Consider the following 17,004-nt stretch of genomic DNA (forward strand, 5'->3'; position numbering starts at 1 on the left):
CCAAAATATTTAAAGCAAGAATACAAAAAATTTACCTTTTTGTTATTTTCCTTTACATTTAATGGATCCAAAATGTCGTAGTTACTGAAAGGAAGAGAAATATACATTATAGGGAACATTTACCATGATTACCATTTAATAGAGATTATAGTCATGGCCAATCAGGTGGTCTCTGCTAGGGCATGAAGTGGAAAAGTCCTATTCTTTGGTCACCTGACTGCTGTGACTTGTGAGTGGCTGCAGAAGTTGGGTTACTGGAGTGAGATGTGATCAGATGTCCCTCGGAAGATAACATCCCGTACCACTGCAACCAATCACAGACCACACTTAACAGATGACGGAAGAACAGGACGTCATTAGATATGTTTTGGATGATGTCACGTTCTAGTCTCCTGACCACTGCAGCCAAACACAAGACTCAGTGACGTGAACGAAGAACAGAACATCTTCATTTCCACTCCTGGCGGAGCTCACTCGAGAAGCCAGAAAGATGGGATTTAGAGTGGATGCATATGCCTCATTTTATGCTGATTGAGAATTTTGGGGAAGTCACACAACTCTTAATATTTTCTCATTAACAACTAGTCCTAAAAATAGTCCTAAAAATAGTTTTCCCAACCTCTTTTCTTGTACCTACCTTTGACAAGATATAAATATCCTAAAATATTAGATTTTATTAATATATTACCCGAGAAAAATAAACCTCCTTAATAATATACATTTTTATTTCTGAATAATGCTTTAGCCGATTGTTCGGCCAACAGCCATCTCATCCAATAGTCCCATACTCCACCATGTTCTACTATATTTGCTTTAAGAAAACCGCCGACTGGAACTTCGGCAGGTGGCTTATGTCAGATAAAACATTGCGATTGGCAGTCCAAAATCAGACAAGTGTAATAGACACATTCCCCGACCATCAGTCAGCTGGCACCCCTATACACATTAGAACGTTGGTCGAACCCTTCGATATTGGCGGATTCAGCTGACATTAGTCCAATGTGTATGAGGGCCTTTACTCTGTCTGGCTACAACATGAGTCTAAAATTCTGATTATGCAGGACTGATCAGGAGTTAGGAGCTGAAAGAGAAATAGAGGGAAGTGAGCAGCTAGCTGCTGTAAAGAAATGAATGGGCTAGAGAGAGCTGTCTGGGATGTTAGGAGTTAACTCCTCATGAAAAGTAACTACTGCATACACTTGGCCAAGCTCTACAGGCTGAGCTCTTTGTAAAAAAGCTGCACACTGTGTAAGATAAAAGCTTTGTTGTAGAATGACAACAGATAGAAAAAGTCAATAGCAAACTTGTTTTTTTTCTTGCTGTCTAACTAAAGCAATTTAATAGCACCTTTAATAATACCTCTTTAAAAATATATATTTTTTAGACCCTGATGTTTTAATTTTTTATCCCATCAGACTCTTAACCAAGCATTATTGCCATCTTACATGTTTTCTGGATGGAAGTGATGCAGTATAGCACAAAAAGCGAGACCATTCCTCCACGATGTGGTGAAATTATTTACACGTACGCCGCGATACCCTGATGTCACCTCCTGACACCATCGCAGAAGGGAGTCTGTGCTTGGAGCTTCCTATAAAGATAAAATTCAGTATAAACTTGTAAATATAAGCAAGATAGGCGGATATGTGTGAAAGAATGCATGTAGGTTTCAGATTACAAAAGCAGAAACTGCCCAGAGTACATTATTAGTACCAACATACTAATAAACTTTCACGGGTGATAGTTTTATATACAAAAGGACCCCAACACAAGACCAGCAGCTTAGCAATTGCCAGGACAGCCACGGATAGCTCCACTCCTACATGCAAGTAGTACATTTAGGGTAGTCAGATTATTTTTCAGGTTTGCAGCAGGAGAGAAAAATTCTACATTCTTGTCAGTAAGAATCAGTAATCTAAGTTTCTTTCTGAACTTGTAGTGTTATTTTCTATGTCAAACAGCATGACAGAGGAATGACATTTTTCAAACTAAATTACACAGAGAGCGATGATATTCAGACCATTACCATGTGGCGGCAGCAGAAAAGGTTTCACACATACAGTAAATTAAAGAGGACCTATCACTTGCCATTCTTTTTTCTTTTTTTTACCTAGTATAAATGCCACTGTTCTCCTGAATCCGGCGTTGTTTTCATTTTGTTCCTACGCCTCTCCGTTCCCGAGATATGGCCGCTCTTCCCCTTATATATATCTAGTTACTTTTTTCAAGTGGGCGTGGTTTTGAAAAAGACTACCACAGAGAAGAGGTGAGGACCATGCCCCCTTAGAATTACATACAATAAAAAGGGAACCATATCTCAGAAATGGAGAGGTGCAGGAACAAAAGAACAACAAAGCCAGATTCAGGAGAACAGCGGCAATTAGACATGGTAAAAAAAAAATACATATTTACGGCAAGTGATGATCCCCTTTAAGGGCAACAATACATGTGACAAATATAGTTCTAAAGTATTTCTTTAGGGTTATGGAAGCATCAAGCTAAAGAATAAATAGCAAGGGTCATGGGAGGACTAGTAACTATGTGTTATCAAGCAGGATGCAGTAGGATGTAGGACAATATCATTAGTAGGCATCAAAAAAGAAGACAGCATTTCTTCCAACCAAGGAGATGGTAGAAATAACATTGCTGATCAATGACTTTGAAATTTACAGGATTTAATGGTCAAGAAACATGTTACTAACAAGTAAAATGCCATTACACTGGGGATATTAGATTGAGCCATGTACACTACAAAGCAGACATTTTTGGGAAAGATTAATTGCACAGTTTTGCAGTACATGTACCAGATCCATTAATGACACAGACCAAGAAGAGAGCCGAAGCGATAATCAATAAATTGTGGATGTGGAGCAGCTACTAGAGAGGTGCACTATGTAACGCAAGCAAGACGCAGCAAGAGAGAAAGCTAAACAGCAAACAGAAGGCTCCATGGGGGGGACGAAGGAGAAAATTGTGGAAAGCATGAGAGGTGGACTTATTATTAGTGTTTAAGAAATGATGGACACTCTGCAGTTATATAATGGATGTGTACACTATAATGGGAGAGTCAATCTCCAAATAACAGGCGTCTAAACTCAGGCAGCAAAATCATCCAAATGTTTGAAGTTTTATGTCAAATGTATAAATAAATTATATGACAATTCCAATAGATTCCGCAAAAGGGACATTTGTTGTGTTTTTTTCAAGCTTTTTTTTTTTGGAGAGTTATAAAATCAATTACACTTGCCACCATATGGAAAGGTATAAATTAGGGCTCATTCACACGTCCGTTTTCTCGTACTTATGATATTCTATGGGGTTGTGCAGATGTCTGAATTTCTTCTGAGACCGAGTGATCAGGAGAAAATATCACAGACATGACCGATTTTGATCAGATCTTCGATCAAAATCGGCAATGCCAGTCCATGAGTCCTTGAAAAAAATCGGACTCCATTCGGATGACATCCAAGTTCAGTCCGAATTTTAACGGACTGTCAGGAAGCAGAATGTGGAGAAACTTTTTTTTCTCTCCACGCACGAGAAAAACTGATGACACTCAGACCACACTCTGATCAAAATAATCAATCCATTTTTCGTCTGAATGAGCCCTTAGGCCATGTTCACACGTTCAGTATTTGGTCAGTTTTTTATATCAGTATTTGTAAGCCAAAACAAGGAGAGGAACAATCAGGGGAAAAGTATAATAGAAACACGTCACCACTTCTGTATTTTTCACCCACTCCTGGTTTTGACTTACAAACACTGATGTAAAATACTGACCAAATACTGAACGTGTGACTGTGGCCTTAGACTGAGACATGGTAGGTAGCTGTAGCTATTATGGTCAGTAATGGGATCTAACCTGCCTGGATCCTTCACCAGGTTTCATAATACAAGCTGCATATGTTATTAAATAAACCTTTCAGACCTGATGAGGCTGGCGAACTTTAAAAAATGAATGTCTGTATTATTGTTTTTTAAAAGTTTTCCCCTGATATTAGAATGAGCATTTTACGAGTCAATTTCTATCAAAATTTTCAATAAAGATTACACAGCTGTTCTCCTGACATCGATTTTTTAAGACAAATATACCAGCCTCATCTGGTCTAAAATATGAATATATAAAAGGATGTAGTTTGCATTGTGAAATATGGTGACGGATCAGCTTTAAAGGATTTGTCTCATTTCATTCTTCAGGAGTGCACAGCTCCCCTGCCTCCTGGCTTCCTACTTGGCAGGGGGCGGAGTACTCCTGATTGATTGACAGTTCAGACTGTACACTCTCTGTTGCTGGAAGCAGAGCAGTATAGTGGGAGCCCAGTGCCAATGGAATTAAATCTTTATGGCTATGATGTCCATTCCTTCATTTAAAGTTGAATATATTTTAGTATAGGGACTTTTGTAAGAATAGACAACAAAATACAGGGTGAAATAACATTAAAGTGTTGACCGTGCGTTTGAGCTAAAATTTATTTTGATGATGGCTTTTCCACCATTTTTAAGTGTTTTTCTTCTCTCTTTCTGCACTAGGTGATAACTGCAGAGTGCCATCACGGGTATGTGTATTGCTCAGTGCTTCTCTGAATTTCATCCTCCCCATAGAACATCACTCTCCCTCCTTTTTCAGAGGATCTCAGTAATAACCACAACCCATGCAATGTCTCTTCCTCTTCCGGGTCACAGACTGTCACATACCTCCCCTATTTGCCCTGCGCTCTGGCTCAGTCTCTTCTTTTCTTTGCTCCACTGTTGTCCAAGGGTTTGAGGAGGTGATATGGCAAGTGTGCACTGTGACAACATGTGAGCTTTGTTTTCCTCAGCCACTGGTGAACTATTATCTATAGAATAGGTTTTACATGTCTCACTGGGGGCAAAAGTAGCGTGAAACTCCTGGTTTAAAGATTCTATATCTTTTCTAGAAAGTTCATTACTTTCCTCCACCACATTCTCGATGTCTTGATCTCCCAGGTCTAACTGTTTCTGACCTTCCACTTCCTTGGTTTTTGCATGGTTCTGTATAAAATCTTTAGAAGATGATGACATTTCTACCACCTTCTCAGTTCTAAAATGTTGGGTTTCTTGTGATACAGGTTCCTTGAAGGCTTTTTGTGATACATCGTCCATGAATGTCCTATCTTCTGATGCAGCTGTACTCTCTTGTCCTTTTTCTCTTTTCTCTAAATCCTTATTATATAATTCTACATTACCTGATCTAAGTGAGGATGTTTGTTCATCAACCTCAAAACCAACGTGTTCCACAGACATTTTATTTTTGGCATTGGTTATTTCCAGTACTTTGTGTTGGATCACGGCTGAAGTGTCCTGAACACTTGGTACTTCTTCCTTTTTGCCTTCAGCAGACACTTCCTCTAGAACAGTTCCTTCTTCTCCCTTCATATCTAATGGCAGCTCAGCAGTCTTAATTATGTTCTCATTGGTCTTCAATGTCTCTTCCTCATTTTCTTTCTTTTCTGCTTTCAGTTCTTTAAGGGATGAGTCCTGCTCAGATTTTATTACTTGTTCTACTGTGTTCGCAGTATTTATCCTGCATTCGATAGTCATTTTTTTATTCTGTTCTTCTATGCTATTCTCAGTATTCTGTAGTTTTCCATCATGCGCCACTACAAATACACTGTCATCTATCCCATCTCTTACCTCTATATTTCCCTCTTTACTTTCCCGCTGCCCATGTTTCTGCCCATCATTATTGTTTTCAATTACTCTGTCAATTTCCCCAGCTTCATGGAGGTTGTGTTTTGCAAGCAAACATTGTTCCGTTTCTTTTTCTACTGCATACATTTTATCCATCACCAATTCACTACTAGCTGTCTCCTTAGGTAGCTCCTCGTTTGCCCAGAACCATGTTTCTTCAGCCTCATCGTCTTGGCTCTGTGGATTTTCAATAATGACTGGTTCCACTTTTAGGCTCCCATCTATCGGAAGGCAAGTTTTTAAATCTTCTTGATCATCTACCTCTTTTGCTTTGTCTTCTAATGTATTTATTATTTGGATACATGTATCATGACCTTTGTATTTTTGATTTATGGGGTTTTCATTCGTTGCTGCTTCCATCACCAGCCTAATATCTGTCCTATAACATGGCTCTTTCTCTTGATCTAATTCTTGCATAACTAAACCTGTTTTCTCAATCTTGGTTGTCCCAAGATCCGCCTCTTCCATATTCAGGCTTACATCTATCAAAGAGCAAGTATTTAAATCTTCTCGATCAGGTACCTCTATTAATCCATTGGCTTCCTCAGCTAAACTTTCTGATGTATGGATACTTTTAATATAAATATTATCTTTTATATCCATAGTCTCCTTATTTGATGGAGCTTCCACTGCCAGACTAGTATTTGTCCAAAGACATGAATCATCATTTTTCTTATCCAGTACTTGCTCATCTATGTCTGTTTCCTCAATTATGGTTGCCCCAAGGTAGACCTCCTCTATATTTAAATTCCGATCTACCGAAAGGCACGTATTTAAATCTTCTTGACCAAGTACCTCTTTTGATGTATCCGTTTCTTCTTCTAATCTCTCTATTCTCCAGATGCCTGTAGTATGATCCTCATCTTTTCTATCCATGGTCTCCTCATTTGTCAATGCTAAAAAGGCCAACCTATCATTTGTCTGAAGAGATGAATATTCCTGCTTCTCTTGAGCTCCAACTTGCTCCGAAAAGTCTATTTTCCCAATCTTGGTTGTCCCAAGGTATATTTCTTCTATATTTAGACTCTCATCTATCAAAAGGCAAGTACTCACATTTTCTTGATCAGGGAGCTCATTTGATGTAACTGCTTCATCTTCTAATTTCTCTATTTCCCAAATACTTGCCTCTTGAGCTTCATTTTTTTGGTCCATTCTTTCATTTGATGCTTTTGAATCTTGGCTATTACTTGTCCAAAGGAATGAATCCTTCTCTTCCTCATGATCGAATACTTGTTTAACTATGTCTGTTGGCTCATTCTTGCTTGTTCCAAGGTATACCTCCTCCACATTAAGACTTCCATCTATCAAAAGGTAACTATTTAAATCTTCTTGATCTGCAACATCTTTTGATCCACTTGTTTCCTCTTCTATTCTTTCTGCTGTCCAGATACCAGCGTTATAAAGCTCATTGTCTTGATTCACAGCCTTCACTTCTGTTGCTTCTTCTACATCTGACCTACTGTTTGTCCAAGACCATGGATCTTTCTTCTTCTCTTCATCCAACATTTTCTCATCACTGTCTATTTTCTCAATCTTCACTGCCCAGAGATTTACCTCTTCTTCGTTAACTTTTATATCTGTTTCTTTACCGATTCTATCTCCACGTGTGGGTACACTACTGCTTGTCAAAAGACATTTCTCCAGCAAATTATCTTGACCTTCTGTCTCTGTATGTTCTTCTTCTTCTCTGGGAAGATTAATTATTTCTATATCCAAGCTATCTTCTTGACTTGTTGACTTTCTGGCAGTGGATGCTTCTTCTTCCAGCCATCCACATGACTGAATATACAACTCTTTCCTGCTTATTAGATTTACTGCTTCTTCCGATCCACTGATGTTCTCAAGTAGTTGCTGATTTCCCTTTTCATCTTTAAGTGTTTCCTTTTGAAGTCTCTCGTCACTAGTCAACATATGTTGTTCTCTAACTTTATTTGGATCAGTTGCTGATCTTGCTTCCAAAGTATCATCTGGATACTGATATTTCTCAGATATCAGAATTTCTTCCGATGGAGTTTGAATTTCTTCACATGTAACTCTGTCAACATTAATTTCTTGGGCTATTTCCATTTCACTAACTTTATTTTCCTCCATAATAAAGTCCCATGGAATACCTACTTCTTCCGGATCTAGTTTCTTAGCATTGACTGCCATTTCAGGTGACTCCAATATTATCACATACTGTGATTTAGTGATAAAATCTTTTTCCTTCTCTTGTGGTCCACTTTCTACCTCATCTATAGTGGATGTCTCTGCCGTCTGTTTATCAAATGTTTGTATACCCTCAGACTCAACCATAGTTTCATATTCAGCGCTATGCATCGTGTCCCCTATTTTATCTGCCCCTTCCTGGTTGTCCCTACTTATTTCCCTTTGCGTACACTGTATTAAGCAATGTGTAATAAAACTGCCCGGCCCTATTTCTCCTGTCGTCACTGTCATGTCCTGTAGACTTTTGTCTTTATCAGTCACTTGGTACAGTCTCTCATGTAGTTGTGTTATTTTTTCCTCCACCGTTTCAGTTTCACTCACTCTATTTTCACTTCTGGTCGTAGACTCTGTGATCCGTTTCTTCTTCCCAATGTCCATGGTAGTCACAGCCCCATTTTGCCTTTTTTCATTATTTTCTTGGACTTGGTCCTTGTTGTATTTTTGCACTGGCATGTCACGCATTGTTTTCTCTGCTAGGGTAACTGGTTGCTGTGTGCTCAGTTGGTCTCCTAAAGTACCTTGCGTATGCTTACTTTCACCTAAAGTATCTTGCGTATGCTTAGTCTCACCTAAAGTATCTTGCATATGCTCCGTCTCACCTAAAGTATCTTGCGTATGCCTAGTCTCATCTATAGTATCTAGCGTATGCTTAGTCTCATCTAAAGTATCTTGTTTATGCGCAGTCTCATCTAAAGTATCTTGCGTATGGGCAGTCTCATCTAAAGTATCTTGCGTATGCTTAGTCTCATCTAAAGTATCTTGCGTATGCTCAGTCTCACCTAAAGTATCTTGGGTATGCTCAGTCTCAAGTAAAGTATCTTGTGCATCCTTAATCTCACCTGAAGTATCTTGCGTATGCTCAGTGTCACTTACAGTATCTTGTGTATGCTCAGTCTCACCTAAAGCATTTTGTGTATGCTCAATCTCAGAAACTAGAAGTGAAACTACTTCTTTTTCGAACTCGCTATTATCTAAGCTCCCCTGATCTTCTTGTAAATTTTCTAAAACAGGATGATTTATATTACTTTCTTTCCATTCATCTGTGTCACACTCTCTTGTGTCTTGCAGCCTTGTATCCACAGTACAAAATGTATCTTCCGGTACTGTGTCTTTAAAGTGCATCGTACCCTTCAGTATCTCTCCTACCGACAGTATGCTTTCACGTTCACTAACTATCACTTCTCTTTCTTTTACAGTTTCATGTATTTTTTCCAAACACTCAGCCTTACTTGAAGTTTCTTGGCCTCTACGGACTACGGCCTCTCGGGAGTCACTAATTTTGCTTTCATCCTTTGTTGACTGTAATACAAACTGGTTTTCTAGATTTCCCTCCCTTTCTTCTCCTTCCTGTATATTTATCTCCTCTACACCCTCCCTCTCCACCAATTTTTGTTCTTTCAGATCTCCTAGTCCTTGGTTATCATTACTGCTTTCCTGAACTTTATTATATGTCTTATCTTCTACACTTTCAGGCATCTGATTTATGTTACTATCTGAACTTGACAAACTCTCAACTACAGCACTTGCTGGTTGTGTTAGTGCAGCTCGGTCTACTACTGTCACAAGATCTTCTCTATAAGCGATTTGTGGCATCGCAAAATCATTTGCTTTAGGGGAGTTCTGAACAATTTCTACATCCTTTTCTGCAGACCAAACTTTCATCTCAAGAATTTCGGATGTTTTATCTGGGGTCTTTTCTGCATAAAGTACTTTTTGGGGAAAAGTTACATCTTTGCTAACAGATGTTCTTTGTGGCAGATCACTCAACGTAGTTTCTTTATAAGAAAACAGAGCAGGTTCTGGAGCTAATTCTACCGGTTTGTTTGCGACTTGTTCTCTCTCCACTTTTGCCCTCTTTGGTATACTTGGTATTGGAGGTATCTTGACCTCTGTTTCATCTCCTGTTACTATTATTGTGTGACCTCTTTTCTTTATTGCTGCATCCTCAGGAAGGACTGAAGGCTCTGACACCATCTCTTGCAAACTCTCCCTAGCCTCCCTACACCCATCCCTTGGGGCTGACTCTGGCTGTTCCATGGCTCTGTCGCTGAGAAGCGGCTTATTGTCAGGGGTGACGTCTCGGATCTTCCATACCTCGTTGAGCCTAAGGAAACATATAAAAAAAGGAAATGCCGGGAATAAGCAGTGAAGTGTTTAAAATGTATAATAATAGAAAATATATTTATTTACATAAACCATTATTCGTTTTTCTGTATTTTTTATAACAATATGTCACTTTTGAAGAAATACCCAGATACACGACTACAATAAAATCGATTACATTACCTTTGTTTTAAAAAATAAAAAAAAGCAAGTCAAGTTTAAAAAGATTTTCCAGGACTTTGATATTGATGGCAGCAGGTTTTGACTACTGATCAACTGATTGAAGGGGTCCCCGTGCTCATTGATTACTTGGCACAGCGCCACACATTCCATAGTGGCTGTTGCTGGCATTGCAGCTACTTGCTTCTCGTTCTCATTCAAGTCAATGGAATGGAGCTGCAATACCAAGAATGGCCATTTGCAAAATGGATAGCACCATGTCTATACTGAAGGACCATATACTGAACTTATGAAAATTATAGCATGGGGGTAGTATAGAGGCCCCTAAGGTATATTTGTGCACCAGATTAAAAAACTAGGGTGTAGACCAGGGATGTCAAACTCTGGCCTGTGGGCCAAATCTGGCCTGCAGGGTGATTATATTTGGCCCACGACACCAGAACCACCACCCCTATGGGAGGGCTCATTATACTGTATGGAGGACTATGTGAGGTCATTATACTGTATGGAGGACTATGTGGGGTCATTATATTGTATGGAGGACTATGTGGGGCCATTATACTGTATGGAGGACTATGTGGAGCCATTATTCTGTATGGAGCACTATGTGGGGTCATTATATTGTATGGAGGACTATGTGGGGCCATTATACTGTATGGAGGACTATGTGGAGCCATTATTCTGTATGGAGGACTATGTGAGGTCATTATACTGTATGGAGGACTATGTGGGGCCATTATTCTGTATGGAGGACTATGTGGGGCCCATTATTCTGTATGGAGGACTATGTGGAGCCATTATTCTGTATGGAGCACTATGTGGGGCCCATTATACTGTATGGAGGACTGTGTGGTTCCCATTTTACTGTATGGAGGACTATGTGGGGCCCCTTATACTGTTTGGAGGACTATGTGATGCCATTATACTGTATGGAGGACTATGTGAGGCCCATTATACAGTATGGAGGACTATGTGGGGCCCATTATACTGTATTAAGGATTATGTGGAGCCATTATTCTGTATGGAGGACTGTGTGGTACCCATTATTCTGTATGGAGGACTATGTGGGTCCCATTATAATGTATAGAGGACTATGTGGGGCCCATTATACTGTATGGAGCACTATGTGGGGCCCATTATACTGTATGGAGGACTATGTGAGGCCCATTATACTGTATGGCGGACTATGTGATGCCCATTATTCTGTATGAAGGAATATGTGGGGCCCATTATACTGTATGGAGGACTATGTTGGGCCATTATATTGTATGGAGGACTATATGAGGCCCATTATACTGTATGGAGGACTATGTGGGGCCGATTATACTGTATGGAGGAAGGTGTGGTGCCCATTATACTGTATGGAGGACTATGTGGGTCCATTATACTGTATGGAAAGCTGTGTGGGGTCCATTATTCTATATGGAAAGCTATGTGGGGCACATTATACTGTTTGGAGGACTACGTGGGGCCCATTATTCTCTATGGAGGACTATGTGGGGCCCATTATACTGTATACTGGTTGGCCTGTGACTTAGTCCAAGTTTTTTATTTTGGCCCTCTGTGTGTTTTGAGTTTGACAACCCTGATGTAGACTACAAATAGAAACAACTGACCAGCACCTCCTAACTAGTGTGAATAGGTGCCAGCTAAGAAAACAGTTATAAAAAAATATATAGCTGCACTCTAGGTTGCTAGAATGGTAAATTTAGACAACTGTAAATGCATTACTGCCATGAAAAATAGATAAGTGCTACATAATGTACATATGGAATTTTTGGAAAATGGAACAGCAAAAAATTTTTGCTCTAGGAAAATTTACAGTAGAAGGAAGGTACTTAGCACATAATGGTGTAGACTAATCCATGAGGAGTAAATACAAAAAGATTCTCCTTGGTCTTTGGCCTCACATGCTTTATACATTTTATGAAACCTCTGAAATGCCTGGAGGTGTAATAGTGCATCCATAGATTTCCATGAGACAGATAGAGATCAGTAACAAATCAAATTTGTAAAGAATTTCCCAAAATATTTAGGATTCTGGTGAATCCAAAACTTTCGGGATTTAATTCTCACTAATCCAGCAAAATATACATTTTTCGTCATTCTTTTGAGATATGGGAAGTAGTTAAAATTAAAAAAATACACATTATAGTCACCTGACTCCTTACACCACCTCTGCCACAACCATATCTCCTCGGTCCTCCACACTGGTCACTTCGGCTCTTCCAACACTGAGGTCCACGTGATTAAATGGGGGCGATACACGTTGCCCCCCTACTTGACCATGTTGACCTCAGTGATGGAAGAACTGAAGAGACCTGTGCGGAGGACCAGTGGCAGAGGCAGCAGAAGGAGTCGGGTGACAGACTAGGACAGGTGGGTACTTTTATTTTTAATCCCTTCCGTCTTCTCTGTTTATTACACTTTAGGACCAGGAAAGACTTCAGAGCATCATAAACATCTTTTCACGACAATCAAAGCTCTTTCGATTAGGACCAAATCGAATCTGCCGGCCGACTCGCATGAAGCCTGAATCGAATTTTGGAAATTTCCTCATCTATACGAGCAGAGTTTAATCTTTTGTATTTTGTAAGAAACTGGCGGAAATAAAATAATTTGCTATTGGATGCCATATTGATAAGTTGGTTTGCCACACAACAGCCCCAGTTAGTAAAAATAAAGGGATATTCGCATCATAGACATTCATGGTAGAGATGGAAACACCTGTCGATATGTGGCATCCCAAGGTGGCGGGGGTTACAGAACTGAATGGTTGTTACATCTCATTTACTAGAACTTTTTACTGACCTCTGGTCTTGGCTTGGGACTGCAGTCATCCTTGCCTCTGATTCCAGAGATTTTCTAGACAAGCGCTTGGCCCTTTCATTGTTATGGTGGCCATGTTTGTTATCAGTTTCAAGTTTAACGCTTTCTTTCTTGGCTGTAGGGAGAGAACTCTTGTCAGATTTCACTTTCTTATTTATTCTTGGATAAAATGGTGGCACAGGAGGAGGACTAGTAAGAGAAGGCTTGGAAGTATCACGGAAAGAAGGAGTTTTCTCTGAAAGAAGGAAAAGGCAGGAGACAGAAAGTAAGAGAAAAGTTAGGAATGAGACTTAGAAGTAAACTAGATCTAAGGAGACTTACTTGTAGAAAGAGACGTTTCATCGTCTTCCTCAGCAAGAGTACTGAGCTCCCGCAACGGCTCTATAAAAATTGACCAAAAATTAGTTGCATAAAACACAACATATGAGGAGAGGAGAATTGTAGGACACGAGATAACAAGGTTTACCTGACAAGTATATGTTTTTAAGATAACCTGAAGTAGAAAGTAAGGAGAAAAAGAGTAAAACAAAGAACAGAAAAAGAAGGAAAACACAATGGAGCCATTACAAGTAGAGCTGGCATGAATCCGGTCCACGGCAAGGTCAGTCATCTGTGACCACTGGACGGGAGCCCTGAAAGCTTCCACCTAATTTCCGTCATCTTTGGCACTTCTTTCGATTAACGTAGAGAAGAAAAATTTTTCTTCTCTACGTTGCTCTCTGCCCAGAAGCCGGTCTGGAGTCCATGCACCGCAGTTTTTGATGGAGCCATTTCTTCCACACTTGGTGAGCTGAACTTTCCATCCCCTTCTCCCCATTTTTTCTTTTGACTTCTTCTGATTAACCAGCCTGGCGCAACGTCTTGTCAGGTTAGCTAATCAAGAAAGGAACCTTCGATGGCCAAGGTAGAAAGTGGTTCTCAGGGCTCCCGTCCAGTGGTCACAGATTACTGACATGGCCGATGGATGGGATCCTGTGAATCGATTCGCACCAACTCTAATTACAACTAATGGAAAGCCAAATAACAATATAAATGACACTGCACACAATGTCTGATATATATAATAACCTAGCTAAATTTTAGAATATTCAATGTCATTTATCTGTAACACTATGTCCCTCCCATGATGGAGATCACTACAAATGTGATATCTCAGTATCGGGGATATCGGGCAGTTACAGGAAACACATCAATGTGATAACTGATATCATAAAAAAAATCTAACTGCAAATCCATGGTTCACATGACATCAACCTCCAGATTTTTCTGTTCTTTATTTATAGGAGTTGTCCAGTCTTAATCCTATAATTGGAATAAGTTGTTAATATCAAATCGGGGGTCCTATAATCGGCACCCCCTCCAATCAACTGATTAAAGAGTAATGTTTGCTGGATTGTTCGTCCTTTCCTACCTTTCGTTTTTTTTTAGTGTCCGTTTAAGATATTGCAGCATTTTTCAATTGAAGAGATTGGAAAAGGGCAGCAATATCTTAAACGGCTGCTAAAGAAATATGGCGGTGGCAAATAGCAGTAAACTTGCCCCACCGCCACAACAATTCATATATCTGAGAGTGCAGATATCTGAACACCCACCAATCCAATCTTATTGGAATATGCTAAGGATAAGGAAAGCTTCTGTGCATTGGGGTTCAGGAGCTTAAAGAGGACCTGTCACTTGCATGAATAAGTAATTGTTGTGCATTGGGGTTCAGGAGCTTAAAGAGGACCTGACACTTGCATGAATATGTAATTTTCTTACCTAGTTTAAAGGCCGCTGTTCTTTTGAATCCAGCAATGTTTTTCCATTCCTGAGATATGGCCTCCTCTTTCCTGTACGAAAATCTAGTCTTCTTAGACAACTTGGCAAGGTCCTCAAGATATCATAGAAGAGTTGATGGCCATGCCCCACTTGGCTAAATTGACTAGATTTACATATAGAGTAGAAGGGGCCATATCTCAGGAACGGAAAGGAGCAGGAACAAAAGAAAAACACCAACGGATTAAGGAGAACAGTGGCATTACACCACTTAAAAAAATTACATATTTATACAAGTGACAGGTCCATTTTATTAAAGTAGGCCTCTGAGCTAAGAACACCAATCTAGTCAGGATCAGTAAACTATTTATGGTGTATTTGGTCCTCCTGGCTCTCCCCCGAGAAAGATGTTAGGGGAAAGGCGGATTAAGCATTATGAATTTCAAGATGCCCAAAGGGTGTGTCAGTGGTAGGTCTCCTCTAACTTCTGATATCAAAGTGCAAGTGATGCATGTCTATGTTGGAATTGGGAGAAAGGCTATCTAGTGTACAAAGCCAACTTAATACATCTACTAACATATTAAAGGGGTTGTTCACTTTCAGAAGATTGGACCACAAACACTATAAAATATCTAAAATAACAAATATAAAAGGTACTCACTCTCACTGGGTCCAGCGATGGCTCCTCACCACTGCTCCAGTCTCGTCAGTTACGTCACGTCAACAGAGCACATCACTGGACCAAGGTAAAAGCTTGGCTACAGTGATGATGCGGGCTGATGATGTGACGTTAGCGCTGCAGCCAAAACACTAAAACCAGAACAGTGGCGGGGAGGTGGCGCTAGATAAAGGCCCCATTAAAGACTAATTATGTAGAAACCCAAAAATCATCTACAAAACTGGTTGATATGATCGCCCAAAAAGACGGAGCAAAGCTAATGGTTTGGGCTTTAGTGTCCCAAAGTGGACAAATGTAGGGTCGATGTATAACGGTATTATTTTCTAGTTAAAAATATGAATGAAATTTCTGGAAAATAAAGTTATAGGAAAACATGCACGACATAGAAAAACAAAGTGATCTGAATCCAAATGTCACCTCGAGGCGCTGAACCCACAGAACTGCGATTTTGTCTTTGAAATTTGTCCTCCTCTTCCTCGTCATTGAAGTCATCAAGGTCTGCAATGTCTGATGGTTTCAGACTCAAGAGACTGGCAATACTCTGCATATCATCATCCCTGGGGTGCAGCCAAAAAGACAATTACTCCACAACAGAATATTACTTATTTCACATTCAGCCACCATTTACTAAGGCAACAAGTCAGCATCCACTGTCTATAAAACTGTACCCTCCTGATTATTGCACGGGGAATATTTCAGCTACGTACCCAGTTAGTTTTATTACTGCAGTAATTTAGAGGTTACTGTTTGCACCACATTCTCTTTTACCTTTATTTTATGCATGCACTAGTAATAAAATATTCATAAAAAATCATTATATAAAATAAAGTTTTGTGTTCAATGGACCATGAGGAAATCCCTATTGTATTGTTATTTTTTTATTGTATTGTTTTAAAGTAGTTTGCTTCAAGTTCATATATATATGAATCTTTTTTCTGCCAAGGACCATTTGGATACTTATACCATCCTTCAGGGGCCGTACAAATTGCATGCTAACTCCTCCCACAAGGTATGTCCTGATGCTGGCACTGGTGTCAGGACATAATCTTTCATTGCACGCTCCTCGGCATTCAGTAGTGAACACTGCGCGTGCTCACAGAGCAAGAAGAAATTAATGGGCTGGTGGCCGTCAAAATACAGCTGCCTGCCCAAGCTCTGTGTTACGATACTGGCGTAGTACTGCTGGAAACCAGTGGCCGAAGCAGCAGCAGGAACAGCAAACAGTAGTAGAAGTTCTTGGACTTTAGCAAAGGAGTTGTAAGAAAACAATCCGTAGATACGTGAGAACAGTCTGGGTAAGAATGTTCAAGAGCTGAAAATGGACACTAAGCTAACAGCTAGACACAATACTCAAGCAATGAGAAATCCATGCGGCTTTAAGTAGGCCCAAACAGGAAACAAGATGGATTCCACAGGTTCAGAATCTGCCAACTTAGTAAAGGGTAATTGTTGAACACAACAGCAGCCTCCAGTGGTAGGGAGTGGGATTGCAGCACAATTATTAAGGTGAACAATAGCAGCCACTAGTAGTCAAACTA

The 17,004-nt window shown here is 39.8% G+C and overlaps 1 protein-coding gene across 2 annotated transcripts in view; it reads right to left on the bottom strand.

Annotated features, from left to right (window-relative positions):
* Positions 1 to 17,004, bottom strand: part of EHBP1L1 (EH domain binding protein 1 like 1) — a 98,713-nt gene that overhangs the window by 10,046 nt on the left and 71,663 nt on the right. The window contains exons 6-11 of one of the 2 annotated variants that reach the window (XM_073658369.1): positions 15,884 to 16,023; positions 13,354 to 13,413; positions 13,015 to 13,147; positions 4,696 to 10,024; positions 1,446 to 1,591; positions 36 to 84 (exon numbers count right to left, since the gene is read on the bottom strand). In XM_073658369.1, the coding sequence (XP_073514470.1) occupies positions 36 to 84; positions 1,446 to 1,591; positions 4,696 to 10,024; positions 13,015 to 13,147; positions 13,354 to 13,413; positions 15,884 to 16,023 (5,857 nt within the window). Of the gene's footprint in view, positions 1 to 35; positions 85 to 1,445; positions 1,592 to 4,695; positions 10,025 to 13,014; positions 13,268 to 13,353; positions 13,414 to 15,883; positions 16,024 to 17,004 lie in introns of both variants that reach the window. The other variant, XM_073658368.1, reaches the window with a different exon arrangement.

This window comes from Phyllobates terribilis, unplaced genomic scaffold, assembly GCF_046119375.1.
Source record: "Phyllobates terribilis strain yellow unplaced genomic scaffold, ASM4611937v1 Scaffold_13__5_contigs__length_258822181, whole genome shotgun sequence".
Taxonomy (NCBI): domain Eukaryota; kingdom Metazoa; phylum Chordata; class Amphibia; order Anura; family Dendrobatidae; genus Phyllobates; species Phyllobates terribilis.